This window comes from Balearica regulorum, chromosome 32, assembly GCF_011004875.1.
Source record: "Balearica regulorum gibbericeps isolate bBalReg1 chromosome 32, bBalReg1.pri, whole genome shotgun sequence".
Lineage (NCBI taxonomy): Eukaryota > Metazoa > Chordata > Aves > Gruiformes > Gruidae > Balearica > Balearica regulorum.
This window is the reverse complement of record NC_046215.1, coordinates 452,757-471,796: the sequence shown is the minus strand read 5'-3', so window position 1 is coordinate 471,796 and position 19,040 is coordinate 452,757. Positions and strand designations below refer to the sequence as shown.

The window sequence follows — 19,040 nt, the reverse complement described above, 5'->3', positions numbered from 1 at the left end:
CCTCTGTCCACAGCAAAAACCAGGGTCGGATGATCCCTCCATTGAACGAGGCTGGTGGGAAACTGAAGATCTCAACCCTGCTGTCGGCATCGATGAAAGTCACCAGCCCCTGTGCGCAGTCCAGACAGACCCAGAGTCTCCTGGGGATCCAGGACAGGGAGGTGCGGGGAGAGGTGAGAGACACAAACTGCCCTTGACCCTGCCGTACCCCCCAGATCCCTCCTTCAGGGCTCAGGTCCAGATACCCCTTCCTGTCCACAGAGTCCCTGGCCACCCCCACAGCCCACACTGAATCACCTCCCACCTCCCCCTTCACCTCCACCCCCCAGCAGTGCCTCCCCTCCCTGAACCCCTCCAGGCCCAGCACGCAGCACCAATATGTAAATCTCCCAGGGGTGTCGGGCAGGTCCTGCCGTGCTCTTCCCCTTCTCACACTTCTCCCATCCGCTGACAGGACAAGTGCAGGATGAGCCGAGTTTGGATCCAGGGTCACCACGTCTGCAGGGGACAGGAGGAGGCAGAGCCTCAGGGGCAGAGCTGCGTCCTGGGCAGGGTTTGAGCCCCCTGGGGCCAGGCTCTGCCCCACGGGGCACCACACGGGGCATCTCCTTCCTCCGAGAGATGCCCATCACGGGGCCGGCCCCAGCACGGCCACGGCCCAGCTGGGTGCCCTGGGAACAGGCACCGGTGGGGCTGCAGCCCCAGCAGGGAGGAGCAGGGTGGGGAGGCAGTGGCTGGGTCTGGGCAGTGCACGGGCTGTCAGGGGGTGGGAGAGGGCTCCTCTTGGCCCCAGCGATGGCCCTCACAATGCCTTGCAAAGGCAAGAAAAGGGGCTGGAGAACAGGCTCGTGCCCTGGTCTGGGGGGTCTGAGTCCCCAAACACACCCAGGCACGGCCAGTCCCGTGCACTGCCCAGCCCAGATGCCCCTTGCACACAAGGAGAGGGAGGAGAACCACCCAGAATGGCAATAAAATACGGGATTACCTGGACTGTGGGGAAGCAGAAACTTTCTCCAGGCTACAAGGAGAGACAAGAGCTGGTCACATCCCCCAGCCGGTGCCCAGCAGGTCTGGGCAGGGCGAGGGTCCAGCCCTGGGCTGGTGTCCCCGAGGTGCCCACCCTGCCAGGCACATCGCCTTGGGCCTTCCCAGAGCCAGGGGATGCAGGGCTGGAGAGGACAGGGAAGGAGGGAAAGGGCCGAGCACACAGTGCCTGGGAGAGGACAACACGTGATGCCAAAGCTCACAGAGACTCACCCAGTTCTGCATCTCTTTTGCCTTTAAAACAAGAAAGAAAAAGATATGTCATCAGAGGGGATGCATTCTCAACCCTAGGGTGCTCTCGCAGGAGCAGGCATTGTTCACACAGAGCCCCAGCTCCTTGTTTTTGGGGAGTACGAAAAGTCCCCCATACCCGGCATGGCTCCCTGCCAGCCTGGTCACGTCCCGTGGCTGGAAGGAGGGAAAGGGCCATGCACAGAGTGCCTGGGACAGGACCCCACGCTTTGCCAGAGGTCACAGAGACTCACCCAGTTCTGCATCACGTTCCTCTGGAAAGTGAAAAGAAAACCAATATTTCATCAGACAGAACAGCCTGTTATCTCATAACTGCTCACAAAGGAAGAGGCAGGGGTGGGGCAGAGCCCAAACTAGCTGTTTGGGAAGTGCAAAAAGACCCTCAAACCCAGGGAATAGCTCCCTGCCAGCCTGGTCAGATCCCATGGCTGGTGCCCAGGGTGTTGAGCAGAAGACATGGGATCAACCCTGGGCTGGTGCCCCCGAGCTGCCCACCCTGCCAGGCACATCGCCTTGGGCTTTCCCAGAGCCAGGGGATGCAGGGATGGAGAGGACGGGCAAGGAGGGAAAGGGCCGAGCACAGAGCACCCGGGACAGGACCCCATGCCATGATGGAGCTCACAGAGACTCACTCAGCGTTGCAGCTTGTTCCTCTGGAAAGAAAAACAAACACCAATATTTCATCAGACAGAACAGCCTATTATCTCATAACTGCTCCCGAAGGAAGAGGCAGAGGTGGGGCAGAGCCCAAACTAGCTGTTTGGGAAGTGCAAAAAGACCCTCAAACCCCAGGAATGGCTCCCTGCCAGCCTGGTCAGATCCCATGGCTGGTGCCCAGGGTGTTGAGCAGAAGACATGGGATCAACCCTGGGCTGGTGTCCCCGAGCTGCCCACCCTGCCAGGCACATCGCCTTGGGCTTTCCCAGAGCCAGGGGATGCAGGGATGGAGAGGACGGGCAAGGAGGGAAAGGGCCGAGCACAGAGCACCCGGGACAGGACCCCACGCTGTGCAATCTCTCACAGAGACTCACCCAGCAGTGCAGCTTTTTCCCCTAGAAAACAAAAGCAACATGTGATCAGGGGAGACAACTAGTCATCTTATAAGCATGTATGAAAGAGTAAACAGAGCTCAGGCAAATTCACAATTTCTTCTCTTTGGGAAATGGGAAAAGCCCCCCAAACCCCAGGAATGGCTCCCTGCCAGCCTGGTCACGTCCCATGGCTGGTGCCCAGGGCTCTGGGCAGGGGAGAGGGTCCAGCCCTGGGCTGGTGTCCCCCAGCTGCCCACCCTGCCAGGCACATCGCCTTGGGCTTTCCCAGAGGCAGGGGATGCAGGGATGGAGAGGACGGGCAAGGAGGGAAAGGGCCAAGCACAGAGTGCCTGGGAGAGAACCCCATGCTGTGACAGAGCTCATGGAGACTCACCCAGTTCTGCATCTCTTTTCTCTGAAAGGAGAAACAAAAGCACTAAGTGACCAGAAGGGACAGCTTCTCATCCCATGGCTGCTCCCATAGGAGGAGGAAAAGCTATGGCAGACCACCAACCGCTCCTTTTCCAAGAGCTGAAAAAGACCCTCAAACCCAAGGAATGGCTCCCTGCCAGCCTATCCCCCCATCAGCCCACCCAGGCACTCTGGAGTTCAGCTGTAACTTCAGGAGCCATCCAAACCCATGTCCCTCCCAGGGGGGCTCCTTTGACGGGAGGTTTTGCTGGGGGAAGGGGCCAGAAGGACTCACCCAGCTCTCGGGACTGCAGCACTGAAAAGCAAAGCCAGAGGAAGAGGGGGTCAGGACAGCAGCTGGCTTCATCTCTGGGAACATCTCAAGAGGGTCTCTTGCACCTTCCCACCAGACAGACCCTCCGGCCGTGCTCCCTGTCCTCCCACCCACATCCCGCTGTGTCCTTGTCCCCTTCCTTCCTTTGCCCAAAGAGATTTTTGGTGAAGGCAAAACATTCTTCTGACACCACTTACCTTTCCTTCTCCACAGATAAGCACTGAGGCCAAGGAGCACCAGTAAAAGCACGAGGAGCACAGCCACACCAACCATCCAGGGATGAGCATTGTGGAAAAAGGGAGCTGAGAAACAAGAACATCAGCAGGAAAAGGGATGGTTTTACAGTCCCGTCTTTGAGCAGAAGAACAAAAAGACAAACGCCCCAAAGCTCTAGCTCACAAGCCCCTTGTCCTGGGAGCCCTGGCCTCAAGGGGACATAGTCCTCTCTCTCCCCTGCACATACCAATGCTCACCTGAAGCGCACGAGGCTCCGGTTCTCTGGTGCGCTAAAACTGATGTGAAGGTGCCCAGCCCTCCCGTCCCCCACACCCCACACCTTGCACTGGGAACCCCAGATCAAAGCTGCTCAAAGCACCTGAGATGTGCAGGGATGTCTCCTGCTCCTGGTTGAGGCGGCTGTTCCTGACCACGCAGGACCATTTCCCATCTCTGTTCCCATTAGTCACAACAATGACATCTTCGATGTTAAACAGGCCCCTCTCATCTGAGGAATGTCTCTGGGAGACTGAGGGGAGATGCTGCCCGCTGGGATCTTTCCACAGCACCTCCGGTCGTGGGTACCAGCCGGCCGATCGACACACCACCCGGATGCCTCCGTCCTCGTAAGCCTCCAGGGAGAGCTGAGGGACAGAGCCTGTGGCTGGGGAAGAGCCCGTGGTTGGGATCAGTCAGGGATGGACTCAACTCAAAGGCCATGACCGTATCTGATAGCAGAAACATCATAGGTCCCACTGGGGCTGGGCGGACTGACCACCAAAACCTCCCCAACCTGTGCAGGAACCACAGAGCATTGATGACAAATGACCCCACATCTCCCACAAAACAGCCCGGCAGAGCAAGACCAACAGCGTCAGGTCCCAGCCTTAGCTTGGCTGGCAGCCCCAGCTCTCAGCCCAAGGAGCTGCTCAGCACCTTGTCCCCAGGGCCTTCACACCATCACCAGGACACCCTTCACAGACACCGTGTACACCCAGCAAAGCCACTGCATCCATGCAGCTCTGCCCCAAAACCACCTCCAGCACCACCTGCGTGCTCCCTCCTGGGCAGGCACTGCAGGCAACAGCCCCCTCGCACCCCACCTCTTTCAACGCCTCCTGTCCTGCGGCACCTCATCCACACACCTGAGGATGGGACAGAGCTCTGGGAGGGACACACAAACCCAGGGACACCCGCACCAGCCCCTGCAAACACCGCACCCACCACAAACCTGCCACCTCCACATCCACCGTAGCTTCTCCATAAGAGGCTCCATTTCTCACAGTGCAGATGTACTGACCATCGTCAGAGGGTCTCAATGCAGAGATTCTCAAGTCCAGGCTTCCACGGGAGAGACCATCTCTGACCAACTCTGTCCTCCCAACATATTCCTCCATCTGGTCCCTGTACAGGTCCTCTCCGTTTCGGTAGTGGTGCACCGTTTCAGAGACCTGGTGCCGGATCCACCTGATGTCCAAGCTCCGAGCATCCACACTGGGGGACAAGTGGCATGGCAGCACGATGTACCACTCCATGATGCCACGGAGAGGGCGGCCTGGTCCTACTGCTCTGAAGTCAGCTTGGTGATGGAGAAGGACACAGAGACACGGAGATTGCGCCTATGTTAATTTAGGGGTGTTGCATGGCAAGGGGTGAGCTTGGCGAGACCTTGGTGCACGCTCCATCCCACGGGCGTTGCTGTGCCCTCCCCATGGTCCAAAGAGAGTGGAGAAAGTGGAGAGGGAGTGGGAGGACTGGAAGGAGAAGGAGGTTTCGTGGGAGCAGGAACCTGCTCCAGAAAACGCCCTCCCCCCCAGCCAGCCCTGCTGCAGCCAGAAACGTTTGAGGGGAGCGCTGCAGGACGGGACCGAAGGTGCCCCCAGGGCAAGGGACGTATTGCAGAAAGAGCCCAAGGCAAAGCCAAACCCATGCGGGGCCCAGCTCTGGGCTGGGCTCCCCCCACCCCACGGCAGCTCCCCTGCCCCACAGCTGCCCCCCAGAGTGGGCAAAACCCCCCTCCAGCCCTGCAGGATCCCTACCTGATCCCAGCCACAGGACGTGGAGAGTCACCAAAGAACTCAGGAGGCCCCCGGGGCTCGCGGGGAGCCACATCTGCATCCGGAGCTGGAGAAGAGGGAGGGGAAGGGAGGCAGAGGGAGGGGGATGGGGGGTTACAGCTGGTGGAGAGGGGATGGGGAAGAAGGGCTGCACGTGCCCCCAAAGAGGCTCCAGAAATCCCACCAAACCACCTGCACCAGCACCCCAACGGCAGAACAAACCGTTGCTCCAGGGCAGGACAGGACCGCCCACGGATCCCCGGTGCAGCCCCCTGCTCTGCCCCACTCCCCCTCACCAGCGTCTATTCCAAATCCCTGACAAGACTCTGAAGGAAAGGAAATATTCTAAATCCTCTGCAGAAAGAAAAGTCACTCACCGGATAGGCATAAGCTGTGGGAGGCACCAGGCTGCCCAATAAATCCAACCTTTGTCCAGTTTCAGGCACACAATTCCTGCCTGTGGGGTGACTTCAGGGTCCATCCCCCACACAATGACCTGAGGTTTCACAACCACATATCAAAGTCCCAAGTCATAAAATAAATGTCCAACAACGTCCCAGGCACAAAACCGCAAAGGGAAACCAACAGCCTCCCCGTTCCCGCCTGGATGGGAGCTGCTCAAGGTGGCTTTTCCCAGAGCTGCACCTCTCCCGGCAGCCTGTGCTGGGGAACAGCTCTAGGACAGGTTTGGCACCCAGAAATACCTGTTTCCTTTCCCAAAAAGGGCTGATTGTCTTGTGCATGACCACTGTCACTGAAGCAAGGAGCAAACCCCCAACCAGAGCCCAGTGAATTGTCCCCCTGAGCCAGTTGCACTGGGTCCATCTCTTGGGGATCTTTGGTGTTTCAGGACATTGGTGTGTTCTGGAGTAAAAGGCAGGAGCTCCTCAGTCCTGGGAAAGAAAAAAGGAGAAAAAGAAAGGCAACAGAAGGCTGTTTGTTGGGGGTGATGGTGCAAAACTTAGAGCTTCGTTGAAGGGGTGCAGGGGGGTCCGAAGGGCTGTACCCAGAGCAGGGTATGGAGTTCCCAGGGGCCAGAGCTGGGGAGGGGGAGCAGGGTGAGCCCCATCTACCCCAGGGCTGTTGGGGAGCCCAGACCCAGCTCTGGAAGAGGTCAGGGCGAGACAGAAGGGGCTCGGGGGGGCAGAAGTAGGGCCCACAATCCCTCAAGGGATGGTGCAGCAGGGGGTCCCGTCCCCAGCCCCATCCATCCTCCCCCCATTACCTGCTCGGTGGTGGCGGCATCACCAGGAGAGGCTCTGAGCATCAGTACCGGCTCCGAGCAGCCGGGCTGCCTGGGCTCCGCTTTGTTCTCAGTTCCTGCAGCCCCGGACCCTTCCTGAGCGTCCCCTGCCCCTTTCGCATGCCCTGCCGGGCTTCGTCACCCCCGTCCCCCGCTCCCAGCACAATCCCACCCCATCCATCCCATCCCATCCCACCACTCCCAGCTCCGCTGCAGCACCAAACCCCAGAGCAGCAGCAGCCACAGCCATCAATATTGCTAAATATCACCCTAAAAGAGCCCCAGGTTGGGAAATGCTTTCTGCACTCAGAGGGTTCCTCTGCTGCTGCACCTAAAGCCACTCGGTTACCAAGATGCTTTCACACACTCAGCCCCATCCCCAGAAGCAGCAACGAGCCGCAGCCGCCTGTCCCGAGTGCCCAGCGAGGAAGGGGATTAGGGAAAGACAACTCAGTCTTGCTCCCAACAGGACTGTGTGGTGGAGAAGGATGCTGAGAGAGCAGGGGCATCCTGGGGACACGGGGTGCTGGCAAAGTTTGGGGGTGCCCAGAAGGAAGAGAAGGGGGTGCCTGAGTTGTGAGTGCCCCCCGCCTCCGCCCCCCACTGCCCGTGCTCATCCTGCAGGGAGCTGCCCCCAGGCTCCTGCTCCAAGCACTGCTCCAACTGCGCTGGCTGCAAATGGCCTTCCCGGGCAGGCAGGAATCAGGACAAAAAGCCCCCAGGAACCAGCACGGCCGGACTCCATGGTCACCCCCAAAGCTTTATTGAAGGCCACGGTGCTGTGCCTGGGCAGGGTGGGCTTGGGCAGGGCCGAGAGGGACATGTGCTGCTGCGGGATGGAGGAGAGGAGAGCGGGCAGTGTCTGCAGCAGGGCAGGGGCTGTGTGGGGCTGCGGTGGGGATGGAAGGGGGGCAGAGGGTCTCAGAGGTACTGTCCCTCAGGCACAGCTGGATTTCCTCTGTCCACAGCAAAAACCAGGGTCGGATGATCTCTCCATTGAAGGAGGCTGGTGGGAAAGTGAAGATCTCGACCCCACTCTTGGCATCGATGAAAGTCACCAGCCCCTGCGTGCAGTGCAGACAGACCCAGAGTCTCCTGGGGACAGGGGTCACCCCCAGAAGGGCTGCCTGGCCTCAAACCTCCCTCAGCGGCCCTCACACAGCCTCACTGACATAGGGGCTGTGGGGTCACCTACACCCCGAAAGGGTCTGAGCATCGCCTTACCGTCACTCTCGCCCTCGAACAGCATCCAGCCTCCAAATTGAAAACATCCGGCCAAAACGTAAGACAAGTACAAAACATATGACACGATCCAAAAGGAAGAGAACGGCAGAAGTGGTTTTTCAAACCTATTTCCTTGTATTACCCCAATATCAAAACAATTTGTCAGTTTGATGTTAACACCATTAAGAGTTTTATTTGGTTTAGGGATCACATTCTGCTGGTTCACTCAAATACACTCAGCCTGTCTTGCTCACATTTACGGATATAAACACCATTCTGCTCCCATTTAAAGTTTGCACAAAAAGGGGGGAAGTCAAAATCATTCAGGTTGGAAAAGACCTTTCAGATCACCAAGTCCAACCGTCAACCCAACACTCCCCAGCCCCCCACTAACCCCTGTCCCCAAGCACCGCATCTGCACATCTTTTACATCCCTCCAGGGATGACGACTCCACCACTTCCCCGGGCAGCCTGTTCCAGTTGTTGACAACCCTTTCGGTGAAGAATTTTTTTCCTAATATCCAATCTAAACCTCCCCTGGCACAACTTGAGGACTTGACTTCTCTTCCTATCGCCTGTTACTTGGGAGAAGAGACCGACCCCCACCTGGCTACACCCTCCTTTCAGGGAGTCGTAGAGCGACCAGGTCTCCCCTCAGCCTCCTCTTCTCCAGACTCAACAACCCCAGTTCCCTCAGCCGCCCCTCATCAGACTCGTGCTCTCAACCCTTCACCACTTGGTTGTCGGTCTTGGGACACGCTCCAGCGCCTCAACGTTGGCCACCTTGGCACACTGCTGGCTCATGTTCAGCCGGCTGTTGACCAACACCCCGAGGTCCTTTTCCACCGGGCAGCTCTCCAGCCACTCCTTCCCAAGCCTGTAGCGTTGCCTGGGGTTGGTGCGACCCAAGGGCAGGACCCGGCGCTGAGCCTTGTTGAACCTCAGCCCATCGATCCAGATCCCTCCGTAGAGCCTTCCTACCCTCCAGTAGATCAACACTTCCACCCAACTTGGTGTTGTCGTCAAACTTACTGAGGGTGCACTCGATCCCCTTATCATTAAGATATTAAAGAGAACCGGCCCCAGTACCGAGCCGTGGTGGAGAACACCACTTGCGACCGACCGCCAACTGGATGTGAGTCCAATGACCACAACTCTCTGTGCCCAGCCATTCAACCAGTTTTTTACCCACCCAAGCCACGAGCAGCCAGTTTCTCCAGTAGAATGCTGTGGGAAACGGCACCAAAGGCTTTACTAAAGTCCAGGTAGAACATCCATAGCCTTTCCCTCATCCACCTTGTCGCAGAAGATCAGGTTGGTCAAGCAGGACCTGTCTTTCATGAAGCTCGAAGGTAAGGATGAGCTTGACCAACCTCGCCTCTACAAGAGGAATTTGTTGGAAGAGACCAGACCAAAACAGGCTGAAAGGAGCAAAGTTGCCACAAAAATAGTGCAAATTCAGCTAAGAAACATGCATTAAGCTCGCCTCCACAGAGCGTTTGCGTGAAGAAATACTCCAAAGTGAACAGTAACAAGCGACGGCGTGAAAAAATGAGTGAGTGATCTTAAAATTGTATAAAAGGAATCAAGAGTGTAACAGAGGATCCTTCGCGGCCGAGAGGCACCGTATTTCTGACAATAAAAGGGATTTTAGCTCCTGTCTGCTGCTGCTGCCTTCTTTCCGCTACCCGCGCAGGAACTAGAAGAGAAGAAGAAAACGGAACGAGTCCTTTTTATGAACACGGGGAGAAATCCCGCTTCTGCCACCGATAAAACATCACGGTCCGTTTGCATCTCTCAAAATTCAATTTTATGTGCTCGTTAAGAAATATAATGAACTAACAAGGGCTCGATCCCCTTTGCACGGAGTAGTTTATGACCTGAATCTGCTTATTCACCACTCAAATCATCAAGTTTTATCACTTAAAAGTCGCTAATTTGTTAATTTGTGCATCTATGAGCAAAACGAGCTGCCCAGGTGACGACGCAAGCATTCATCCTTCCTCCGGCGCAGAGCCGGTGTCCCCCGCGTCCCACGGCACAAGCTGCGTTAGCCATAAACCTGTGCGGGAGCTGAGTGACATCTGGGAAGTGACGTGTGGTGACACGTGGGTCACACCAGTACCAGACTGGGCCAAACTGGTCCCCTCCGCGCTGGGTGGGGTGATGGGAGGGACTCACCCCAATGCCTGGGTCCGCAGCAGGGTTGCTGGGGGGTCAGGGGGGGTCACTGATGTCACCATCGTCCCCGAGGATGGCGGCGCCCAGCGCCTGCAGTTGCGTCACGAGGGAGCCCAGAGCTGCTGGAGGGACACAGGGGGGACATTGGGGACTCGGAGGGGAAATGGGGGGGACACTGGGGAGACATTGGAGGGTTGGGGGGACATTTGGGGACATCAGAGACATGGGGAAGGGACATTGGGGGCACCCAGGGGTGTCACAGGACACTGAGGGTTGGGACACGGGGACATCCGCAGGTGCCACACGGGCCAGACCTACCTCTGCCCAGGGGGGGACCCGTCCTGTCTCCACGGGGAGTGGCCTGGGGGGTGACACGAGGGGTAACACAGGGACAGCAGCCACCCCTGTCCCCAAGTGCCCTCCCAGACCAGTGTCCCTCCCTTGTCACCCCCCTCCATGCCCCCTGACCCCTCCCCACGTCTCCAGCTCCCTCGCGTCCCCTCTCCGTGTCCTCCACATTCTCACCCGTGTCCCCGAGCCACCTCACCTCGTCCCGTGCCATCTTGTCCCGCGTCACCCAGCCGTGTGTCACCTCCTCAGCCACCCCCGGGGCCACCACTGTGGGGACAGGCCGCACTGGGGACATGGCAGCCACCACTTACCCACAGGGGCACAGGGTGGCACTGGTCCCCAGCGTGTCCCCTGGCACCTGCTTGGTGTCCCCTCATGTCCCGCCGGCGATGTCCCCTGCCCAGTGACCCCCTCCCAAAAGTGTCCCCATTGCGTCCCCACTCACCGCTGTGCCGGACCCTGGCCACCGTCCCTGTGAGCAGATGGGCGCTGCCTGTCACCTTGGCCACCGGGCTGGGGACAGCATCACCGTGTCACCCCCAGCCCCACACGTGGGTCAGGGTCAGTGGGGTAGGGACACTCCTGGGGTCCCCAAGAGCGGGGACAGGGTCTCCTGCCACCCCCAGGGTCCCAATGTCTGCCCCGCAGGGTCCCCATGCCACTCTTGGGGTCCCAATGTCATGCATGGGGTCCCCTCCCACCTTCAGGGTCTCCTGGTGTCCCCCAACACCCCCAAAGTGGATCCAGGCCCCTTCCTCATCACTCACTCGTCCCCCGCCAGGTCCTGCTGCCACCGTGGACAGTCCGAGGCCACCGCCGGGGGGGCGACCAGCCCTGGGGACAGGGAACAGGGTGACACCAGGGTCACCAGCCCTGGGGACAGGGTGAGTCCAGGGCCACCCGCTGCAGAAGAGGGGTGACAGTGGCATCAGGGACCACCACGTTCCCATCCTCATGCCTGTCCTGTCCCATCCTTGCTCCCCCCTCCCTGTCCTCGTGTCCCCATCCCTTCCCTGTTCCCCCATCTCAATGTCACCCTCCCCATCCCTGTGTCCCCCTCCATGTGTCCCCATCCCCATGTCCCTCTCCCTGTCCCCCACATCCCCATACCCTGGAGGACGCGGAGCTGCCGTCCTGCCCGACGCAGACGGGCGCTGAGGGTGACCATGGTCCTGATGGCTGCTGTCACCTCGGCCTCGCGTGCTGTCACCACCCCGGCCAGCCTGGGGGACACGGGGACAGCGGGAGGACACAGGGACGGGGTGGGACACAGGACGGGGGCAGCAGGGACAGGAGAGCGGTGACATGTGGGGACAGGGACACTGGTGACCTCTCAGCAGTCCCCTCCCAGTATCCCCCAGAGGCCTCTCAGTTCCTTCCCAGTCCCCTCCCAGTGTCCCCAGTGCCTCCCAGTAACCCCTTGGCCTCATCCCAGTGCCCCCCAGCTTCTCCCAGTACCCCCCCAGTATCCTCCCAGTCCCTCAGAGGGGCTCCCAGTCTCCCCCCAGTTTCTTTCCCCTCCGCCCTAGTCTTTCTTAGTGCCCCTCCAGTGTCCCCCAGTTTTCCCCCAGCCCCTCCCAGCGTCCCCTGTCCCAGTGTCCCCTCCCAGTACCTTGTGGCCGCCCGGGCCAATCCCCCCAGTGCCTCCTCAGCCGCCTCTGCCCGTCCCCGCTGCCGTGTCACCTCCTGCGCCAGGCGCTGGGACAAGTGCCACCACGTCCCTGACCTGTCCCCACGTCCTTCCGTGTCCCCACCACGTCCCCACTCTGGGTCCTCTCCCCAGCCAGGTACTGGGACATGGCCCACTGGTCATCGATGTCCCCAGTCTGTCCCCATCATGTCCCCAACCCCTCCCCAAGTGGCCCCCCCATGATGTCCCCAATGCGTTGCCACGTCCCCAAACCATCCCTGACCCATCCCCGTGTCCCCAGTGTGTCCCCAACACATCCCCAGCATGGCCGGTACATGTCTCTCTGTGTCCCCATGTCCCCAGTATGGCCCTGTGTGTCCCCAGCACGTCCCCAGACGTCCCCAGTGTGGCTCTGTACCCTCAGTGCGTGTCCCCATTTCCCCAGCACGTCCCCGTGTGTCCCACGCGTGTCCCCAGCAGGTCCCCATACGTCTCACGTGTCCCTGCTGACCTCGGTGTCCCGACGCTGCAGCTCGGCGGTGGCCGCTCTCTCGCGCAGGCTCAGCTCCAGCCGCGTCACCCGGCGTGTCCCCGCTGCCACTGCCGCCCCCAGTGCCCCCACCTGAGGAACCCAGGCGTCTGGGAGGGTCCCAGGAGGGACCCAGGCATCCGGAAGCCCCCCCAGAGGGAAACAGGTCACCCCTGGAAGGGACCCAGGCATCCAGGAAGCCACTTGACCCCCCTGGAAGGGACTTGGGAACCCCCGCCTTGGGAGGAACCCAGGCGTCCGGGCACCCTCCAACACCCCCAGATGGGACCCTTGGGAGGGACCTAGGACTCTGGGTGCCCCCCAACCTACCCAGAGAGGACCCAGGCACCCACCCACCCACCTCTGGGAGGGACCCAGGTGCCCCCTCAGGGGGGACCTAGGAGTCCGGGTGCCCCCAACCCCCCCAGACAGGACTCAGGAATCACCCCATTAGATGGGAGCCAGGTGTCTGGGCACCCACCTGTGCCTGCAGCACCCGCTGCGCTTCCTCCTGCACCCGCAACTGCACCAGGAGGGCGAAGACCTTCTCCCGCCAGCGCCCCAGGAGCGCCTGCAGCCGGGGGGGGGTCACCGCCATGGGCACTCCAGCGGGAGGAAGCTGGGGGGGGTGAGAGGGGAGGTGTGGGTGTCCCTCAGACCTTCTGATCCCCCCCAAAGCACCCAGAGACAGCCCAAAGCCATCCTAGTCGTCCCCCCCACATCCACCCATGTCCATCCCAAGGGCACCCAAGCCCCCCTCAGCACCCCAGAACCTCCTCGGTGCACATCAGTACCCCCCTCAGCACCCCAAAAGTCCCCCCAGTGGCGCCTTATGGCACCCCAGGTGTGTCCCTACACCCCCTCAGAGCACCCCAGCCCCCCCAGCACCCTGTGTCACCCCATTGTGCCTCCAGAACCCCCCCTGTGGCACCCCAGGCCCCCACCAGCAACTCAAAAGCTCCCCCTGGGGGCAACCTATGGCACCCCAGGGCCCACTAGACCAACTCCCAAGCACCCCTGCCCATCTCAGCACTCCAGAGAACCCCTGAACCCCCCCAGAGCATCCTAGGACCCCCCCCATCTACCCATGTTGCCCCATTGCCCCCCCAGGACCTGCTGTGGCACCCCAGGGCCACCTCACAACACCCTAGGGCTCTCCCAGCACCCCAAGAGCCCCCACACTGGCACCCTATGGGAGCCCCAAATCCCTCCAAAGCACCCCAGGCCCACCCCAGCACCCCCCCTAACCCCCAGCTGGAGCACCCCAAGACCCTCCCAGCATCCCAGTGCCCCCCCCCCAGCACCCCAAAAGGCCCCCTAGGGGTACCCTATGCCCTCCCCTGCCCCCTAAAAGGCCCCCCCAGAGGCACCCTGTGTCCCCCCCGCCCCAGCCCCACCTCACGGCTCAGCTCATGCTCCTGCAGGGTCAGGATGTGGCCAAGAGCGCTGAGCCGGGCCTGGAGCAGCACCCGAGCCTGGCACTGCAGGGGGAACAGGGACAGTATGGGGACAGGGGGACACCCCAGGGACATGGGGTATGGGGACATCCTGGGGACAAGGGTGACAACCTGGGGGCGGGGGGGACACCACAGGGACACCAAAGGGGCACGGGAACATCCTGAGGATGCTGGACATCGGGATACCGTGGGGACAGCAGACATGGGAACACCCCAGGAACGCCAGGACAGGGGACATGGGGACACCCTGGGGACAGGGGACAGAGCCACCATGTCACCCCACCACAGAGACACCCCAGGGACAGGGGGACACCCTGGGGACACCAGAAGGACAGGGGACATGGGGACACCCTGGGGACACTGTGGGGACAGGGCCACCGCGTCCCCAAGGGGAGGGGACACAGCCCCCCCCCCGACCCAGGCTCACCTCCTCCAGGGGCTGCTCCCCATCAGGCTCCGCCCCCTGGGCTTGGCCACGCCTCCTCTCAGCCTCAAGCTCCGCCTCCAAGGCATGGCCCCGCCTCCTCTCAGCCTCAAGCTCCACCTCCAAGGCTTGGCCCCGCCTCCTCTCAGCCTCAAGCTCCGCCTCCAAGGCATGGCCCCGCCTCCTCTCAGCCTCAAGCTCCGCCTCCAAGGCTTGGCCCCGCCTCCTCTCAGCCTCAAGCTCCGCCTCCAAGGCTTGGCCCCGCCTCCTCTCAGCCTCAAGCTCCGCCTCCAGGGTCCTGTCAATGGGGACCTAAGTGTCCAGGCTCTGTGGGTTACTGGGAGCACTGGGAGGGTTATTGGGCGATTACTGGGAGCACTGGGGGATTACAGAAAGCATTAGGGATTACTGGTGCCCTGGGAGGGTTTGTGGGAATGACTGGGAACACTGGAGAGGGAAACTGAGAGATTACTGGGAGCACTGGGGGGGGTTACTGGGAGGGTTACTGGGAGCACTGGGGAGGGTTACTGGGAGAGTTACTGGGAGCACTGGCGGGGGTAACTGGGAGAGTTACTGGGAGCACTGGCGGGGGTAACTGGGAGAGTTACTGGGAGCACTGGGGGGGGTTACTGGGAGAGTTACTGGGAGCACTGGGGGGGGTTACTGGGAGGGTTACTGGGAGCACTGGGGGGGGTTACTGGGAGAGTTACTGGGAGCACTGGCGGGGGTAACTGGGAGAGTTACTGGGAGCACTGGCGGGGGTTACTGGGAGAGTTACTGGGAGCACTGGGGGGGGTTACTGGGAGAGTTACTGGGAGCACTGGGGGGGGTTACTGGGAGAGTTACTGGGAGCACTGGGGGGGGGTAACTGGGAGGGTTACTAGGAGCACTGGGGGGGGGGGTAACTGGGAGGGTTACTAGGAGCACTGGGGGGGGGGTAACTGGGAGGGTTACTAGGAGCACTGGGGGGGGGGTAACTGGGAGGGTTACTAGGAGCACTGGGGGGGGGTAACTGGGAGGGTTACTAGGAGCACTGGGGGGGGGGTAACTGGGAGGGTTACTAGGAGCACTGGGGGGGGGTAACTGGGAGGGTTACTGGGAGCACTGGGGGGGGGTAACTGGGAGGGTTACTGGGAGCACTGGGGGGGGGTAACTGGGAGGGTTACTGGGAGCACTGGGGGGGGGTAACTGGGAGGGTTACTGGGAGCACTGGGGGGGGGTAACTGGGAGGGTTACTGGGAGCACTGGGGGGGGGGTAACTGGGAGGGTTACTGGGAGCACTGCCAGGGGTAACTGGGAGGTTACTGGGAGCACTGGGGGGCCTTACCTGGTGCTGGGGCCGGGGGGGCGGAGCACGAAGTGCGATGGGGGGACGAGGCCCCGCAGACCTGGGGGGGGTGGGAGGGACCCAGGTGTCAGGGGAGCACCCGTGGGGGGGGGAGCACCCATGGGTGGGGGGGGAACACCCGTGGGAAGGGGGGGGGGGCACCCGTGGGAAGGGGGGGGGGGGAGCACCCGTGGGAAGGGGGGGGGGGGAGCACCCGTGGGAAGGGGGGGGGGGGAGCACCCGTGGGAAGGGGGGGGGGGGAGCACCCGTGGGAAGGGGGGGGGGGGGCACCCGTGGGTCCTGCGCTCACCAGTGCCCGGTGCCTCTGGGTGACTCTCGGCCATTGGTGGCACTTTGGGAGGGGACACAACCCCCAGTAAGTCCCAGTACCCCCCCAATCCCCAGTCCCAGTGCCTCCCAGTAACCCCCAGTAAGGGCCAGCTTCCCCCTACACACAGTTCCAGTACCCCCGCTCTAAGCCTCAATGACTCCCAGTAACCCCCCAGTAACTCCCAGTTCCTCCTGCTATGGCCCCAGTGACTCCCAGTCCCACTCCCCCACACTCCCAGTTTACTCCCTCCCCAGCCCCAGTGACTCCCAGTACCTCCCACCACAGCTCCCAGCGATTCCCAGTTCACGCCCCCAGTAGACCCCAGTGACTCCCAGTTTACCCCTCATTGTCCCAGTGACTCCCAGCAACCGCCCCCTCGTATCCCCAGCGATTCCCAGTTCCCCTCTACACGCTCCCAGTACCTCCCAGTGGCTCCCATTCCCCCCTCAAGGTCCCGGGGGGGGGGGTGGGGTGGGGTCCCAGTACTCCCAGTGTCTCCCAGTAACCGCCCCCTGATATTCCCAGTGACTCCCAGTTCCCCCCCACGCGCTCCCAGGGGCTCCCCATTTCCCCCTCCCCACGGCCCCAGGGGCTCCCAGTAACCCCCAGTTCCTCCCCCCCCAGCCCCAGTACTTCCCAGTGCTCCCAGTACCTCCCAGTACCCCCCGGCCCCCCCTCACACCCGCGCGCTGCACGCCGCCAACGCGCCGCCGCTCTCCCGCTCTGCGCGGCGCAGCCAATCAGCGCTCACTTCCGGGCGAAGACCTTACCCCCTCGGCGGCGGGAAAGCCAATGAAAAGCGGGAACTCCCATAAGTCCCGCCTCCCCTCTGGCCAATGGGAGACCGTATCTAGTCGTGGAGCCACTGCGGAGAGCGCTGCAGCTCGTCCCGCCCCCTCTCCCCGCGGCTCCCACCAATCAGGGCTCGAGGGGCGGGGCCTGTGGTAACTAAGGCCTCTGAGGGTGTAACTATGGGCCCTGAGGGGGCAACTGTGAGGCCTGGGGTGTAAATGCGACCCCTGAGGGGTAAATCTGGGGCCTTGGGGCGTAAATCAGGGCCCTGGAGGTGTAAATCAGGGCCCCGAGTGTCACTAAATATGAGATAATAAACTCTCCAATGCTCATGTTTCTGTTGTCAAGGTTAGGATGCCTTCCCCGTACGCATTAACCACTCATAGGCCTTGTTAAATTCAAAACTAGTCGTTGTTTGGCAAAAGAATTTCTCAACATTTCCCCCCTTTGAGACTTCCAGAGTAAGATCTCTTTGGGAGTCTCACCTAGATTGCATAATTCTGATAATATAATTTTCGACTCTCGGGTACACACAATTGGGTACAGCACGATGCGATTAAGGGTCAATATTAAATCATGCTACAACACAATATACATACAAATAATTTCTTCAGCCACGTTAGGTTTGGGAGCTGTGAGATTAACCAATTCCACCACGAGTGGGAAGACTCCTTTTGTTTTTTCCCACTCTTCCACTGCCCTCTCGATCGAATTGATTCCTTTCCGTTGGGTCTCAAACTCATCATCTGTGTATGTCCTATAATTCACGTTAAGCTCTTCAGTCAATCATATTTTTGTTGTCGTGATTTGTCCCCTGTTTAGCTGAACAGTTAGTTAACGTCATGGCTGTTCCAACCAAAACACAGCTTACTGGCTGATTTTCATGTTGATCTTTGAATTTTATTTGGAGAGGATCTTTATCTGACGAGGTGACCTTCCACTGAGGTTCTTTTGGCTCTGATGCTGGTTTCACTTGAGTATAATGGATCCAGGACTCCTTCCCTGCAACCTTAACAGCAGTAAAAGTAGTTAATATCGCTTGATAAGGTCCTTTCCATCTTTGCTGAAGGGGTTCCACGTTCCAGAACCACGTATCCACAAAGTGGGGACCCCTATCCGAGGACATTCCTATTGGTACTCCAAATCTGGGAATTATTTCTTTCATTAATACCTTTACTGCCTCTGGCCATCCAGAAAAGGTGTTCGCTAGTGCTAATAAATATCGGTAACCACTTTGATGGGGCAATTCAGAAAAAATCCTTCCTTATAGCCCAACCCCACGAGGCTTTTGCCACACCTTACAGGCAGGCAACCTTTAATGCCCCTTAATGTCCCTTAAAGAAAAGAATGCCTTTACCTTCCCAGGGGTCTTGCTCAGAGCTCCTTGGTCCAGGGATCGGAGGTTCTCCCTGAAAATCCCTCGGTGCCGGTTGGAGGTCCTACGATCCCGTGAATCCGTCGAGATTCAGAAGCAGAGTCCCACCTGGGTTGCCAGAAACTGTCAACAAATAAACTCTCCAATACTCCGTTTCTAGTATTAGAAAGCAGGCGTTCTTTATTACGGCGCTGGATGCACGGGGGATAGCTCCACCTATCGTGCATACCCTAAACCAAAAGTTCATCCTTTATGTACCTTAAGACATGAATATTCATACATTTTCCGGGAAATCTCCACCTCTCTGCCTATCTACTACATTTACATAATGCTGGCCTTGCAAAACTACACTATGCATGCGTGGGGGTCTCGGGTGGTCGTCGGTGGTTGTTTGGGGAGTTAGCCCCCCACTCCTTTTTCCCTTTTATGATCACAATTCTTTGAGGAGAGTTTTTTTTCTCCTTAGATGTTTCCCAACTCTGTTGTACGGCCAAGCTGTTCTTCCCGAACAACCCTGTTTGCGCAATCCTGCCAGGAGGTTTCGATTCTCAGGGTTAGGATATCTTCTCCGAACACATTAATTACTCGTAGGCCTTGTTAAATTCAAAGCTAATCATTGTTTGGTAAAAGAATTTATCAACATGAGGGGATAAATCTGGGGCCTTGGGGGTGGGGTGTAAATCAGGGACCTGAAGGGGCAAATATGAGCCCTGAGGAGGTAAATCTGGGGCCTGGGGGTAAATCAGAGGCCTGAGGGTGTAGGTCAGGGCCTCGGTGGGTAAATGTGCATCCTGGAGTGTAAATCAGGACTCTGAGGGGGTAAATCAGGGG

The 19,040-nt window shown here is 59.7% G+C and overlaps 2 protein-coding genes across 10 annotated transcripts in view; both read right to left on the bottom strand.

Moving 5' to 3' along the window:
- Positions 1 to 6,314, bottom strand: part of LOC142598920 (butyrophilin subfamily 1 member A1-like) — an 81,641-nt gene extending 75,327 nt beyond the window's left edge. Inside the window, exons 1-7 of the mRNA XM_075738354.1 lie at positions 6,050 to 6,314; positions 5,328 to 5,412; positions 4,520 to 4,867; positions 3,668 to 3,952; positions 3,270 to 3,374; positions 3,034 to 3,054; positions 2,722 to 2,742 (exon numbers count right to left, since the gene is read on the bottom strand). Coding sequence (XP_075594469.1) covers positions 2,722 to 2,742; positions 3,034 to 3,054; positions 3,270 to 3,374; positions 3,668 to 3,952; positions 4,520 to 4,867; positions 5,328 to 5,412; positions 6,050 to 6,088 — 904 coding nt within the window. The 5' untranslated portion in view covers positions 6,089 to 6,314. The remainder of the gene's footprint in view (positions 1 to 2,721; positions 2,743 to 3,033; positions 3,055 to 3,269; positions 3,375 to 3,667; positions 3,953 to 4,519; positions 4,868 to 5,327; positions 5,413 to 6,049) is intronic.
- Positions 6,315 to 8,256: 1,942 nt separating this feature from the next.
- On the bottom strand, positions 8,257 to 18,012 carry CCHCR1 (coiled-coil alpha-helical rod protein 1). Of its 9 annotated transcripts, none has more exons than XR_012832767.1 (14): positions 16,022 to 16,149; positions 15,712 to 15,772; positions 14,388 to 14,682; positions 13,901 to 13,984; positions 12,985 to 13,122; positions 12,486 to 12,596; positions 11,957 to 12,042; positions 11,455 to 11,567; positions 11,112 to 11,247; positions 10,790 to 10,857; positions 10,541 to 10,611; positions 10,312 to 10,354; positions 9,875 to 10,115; positions 8,257 to 9,511 (listed from the first exon to the last, which is right to left on the bottom strand). XR_012832767.1 is itself a non-coding variant. In XM_075738385.1 (14 exons), exons 1-13 carry the CDS (start codon positions 16,053 to 16,055, stop codon positions 10,030 to 10,032), a joined length of 1,323 nt encoding a protein of 440 aa, XP_075594500.1. In that variant the 5' UTR covers positions 16,056 to 16,149; the 3' UTR covers positions 8,260 to 9,511; positions 9,994 to 10,029. The 9 variants fall into 9 exon arrangements, 6 of the variants coding, with proteins under 6 accessions (XP_075594500.1, XP_075594502.1, XP_075594496.1 ...); XM_075738385.1 differs by having other exon boundaries at positions 8,260 to 9,511; positions 9,994 to 10,112; XM_075738381.1 differs by having other exon boundaries at positions 8,262 to 9,511; positions 9,994 to 10,115.
- Positions 18,013 to 19,040: the final 1,028 nt, after the last annotated feature.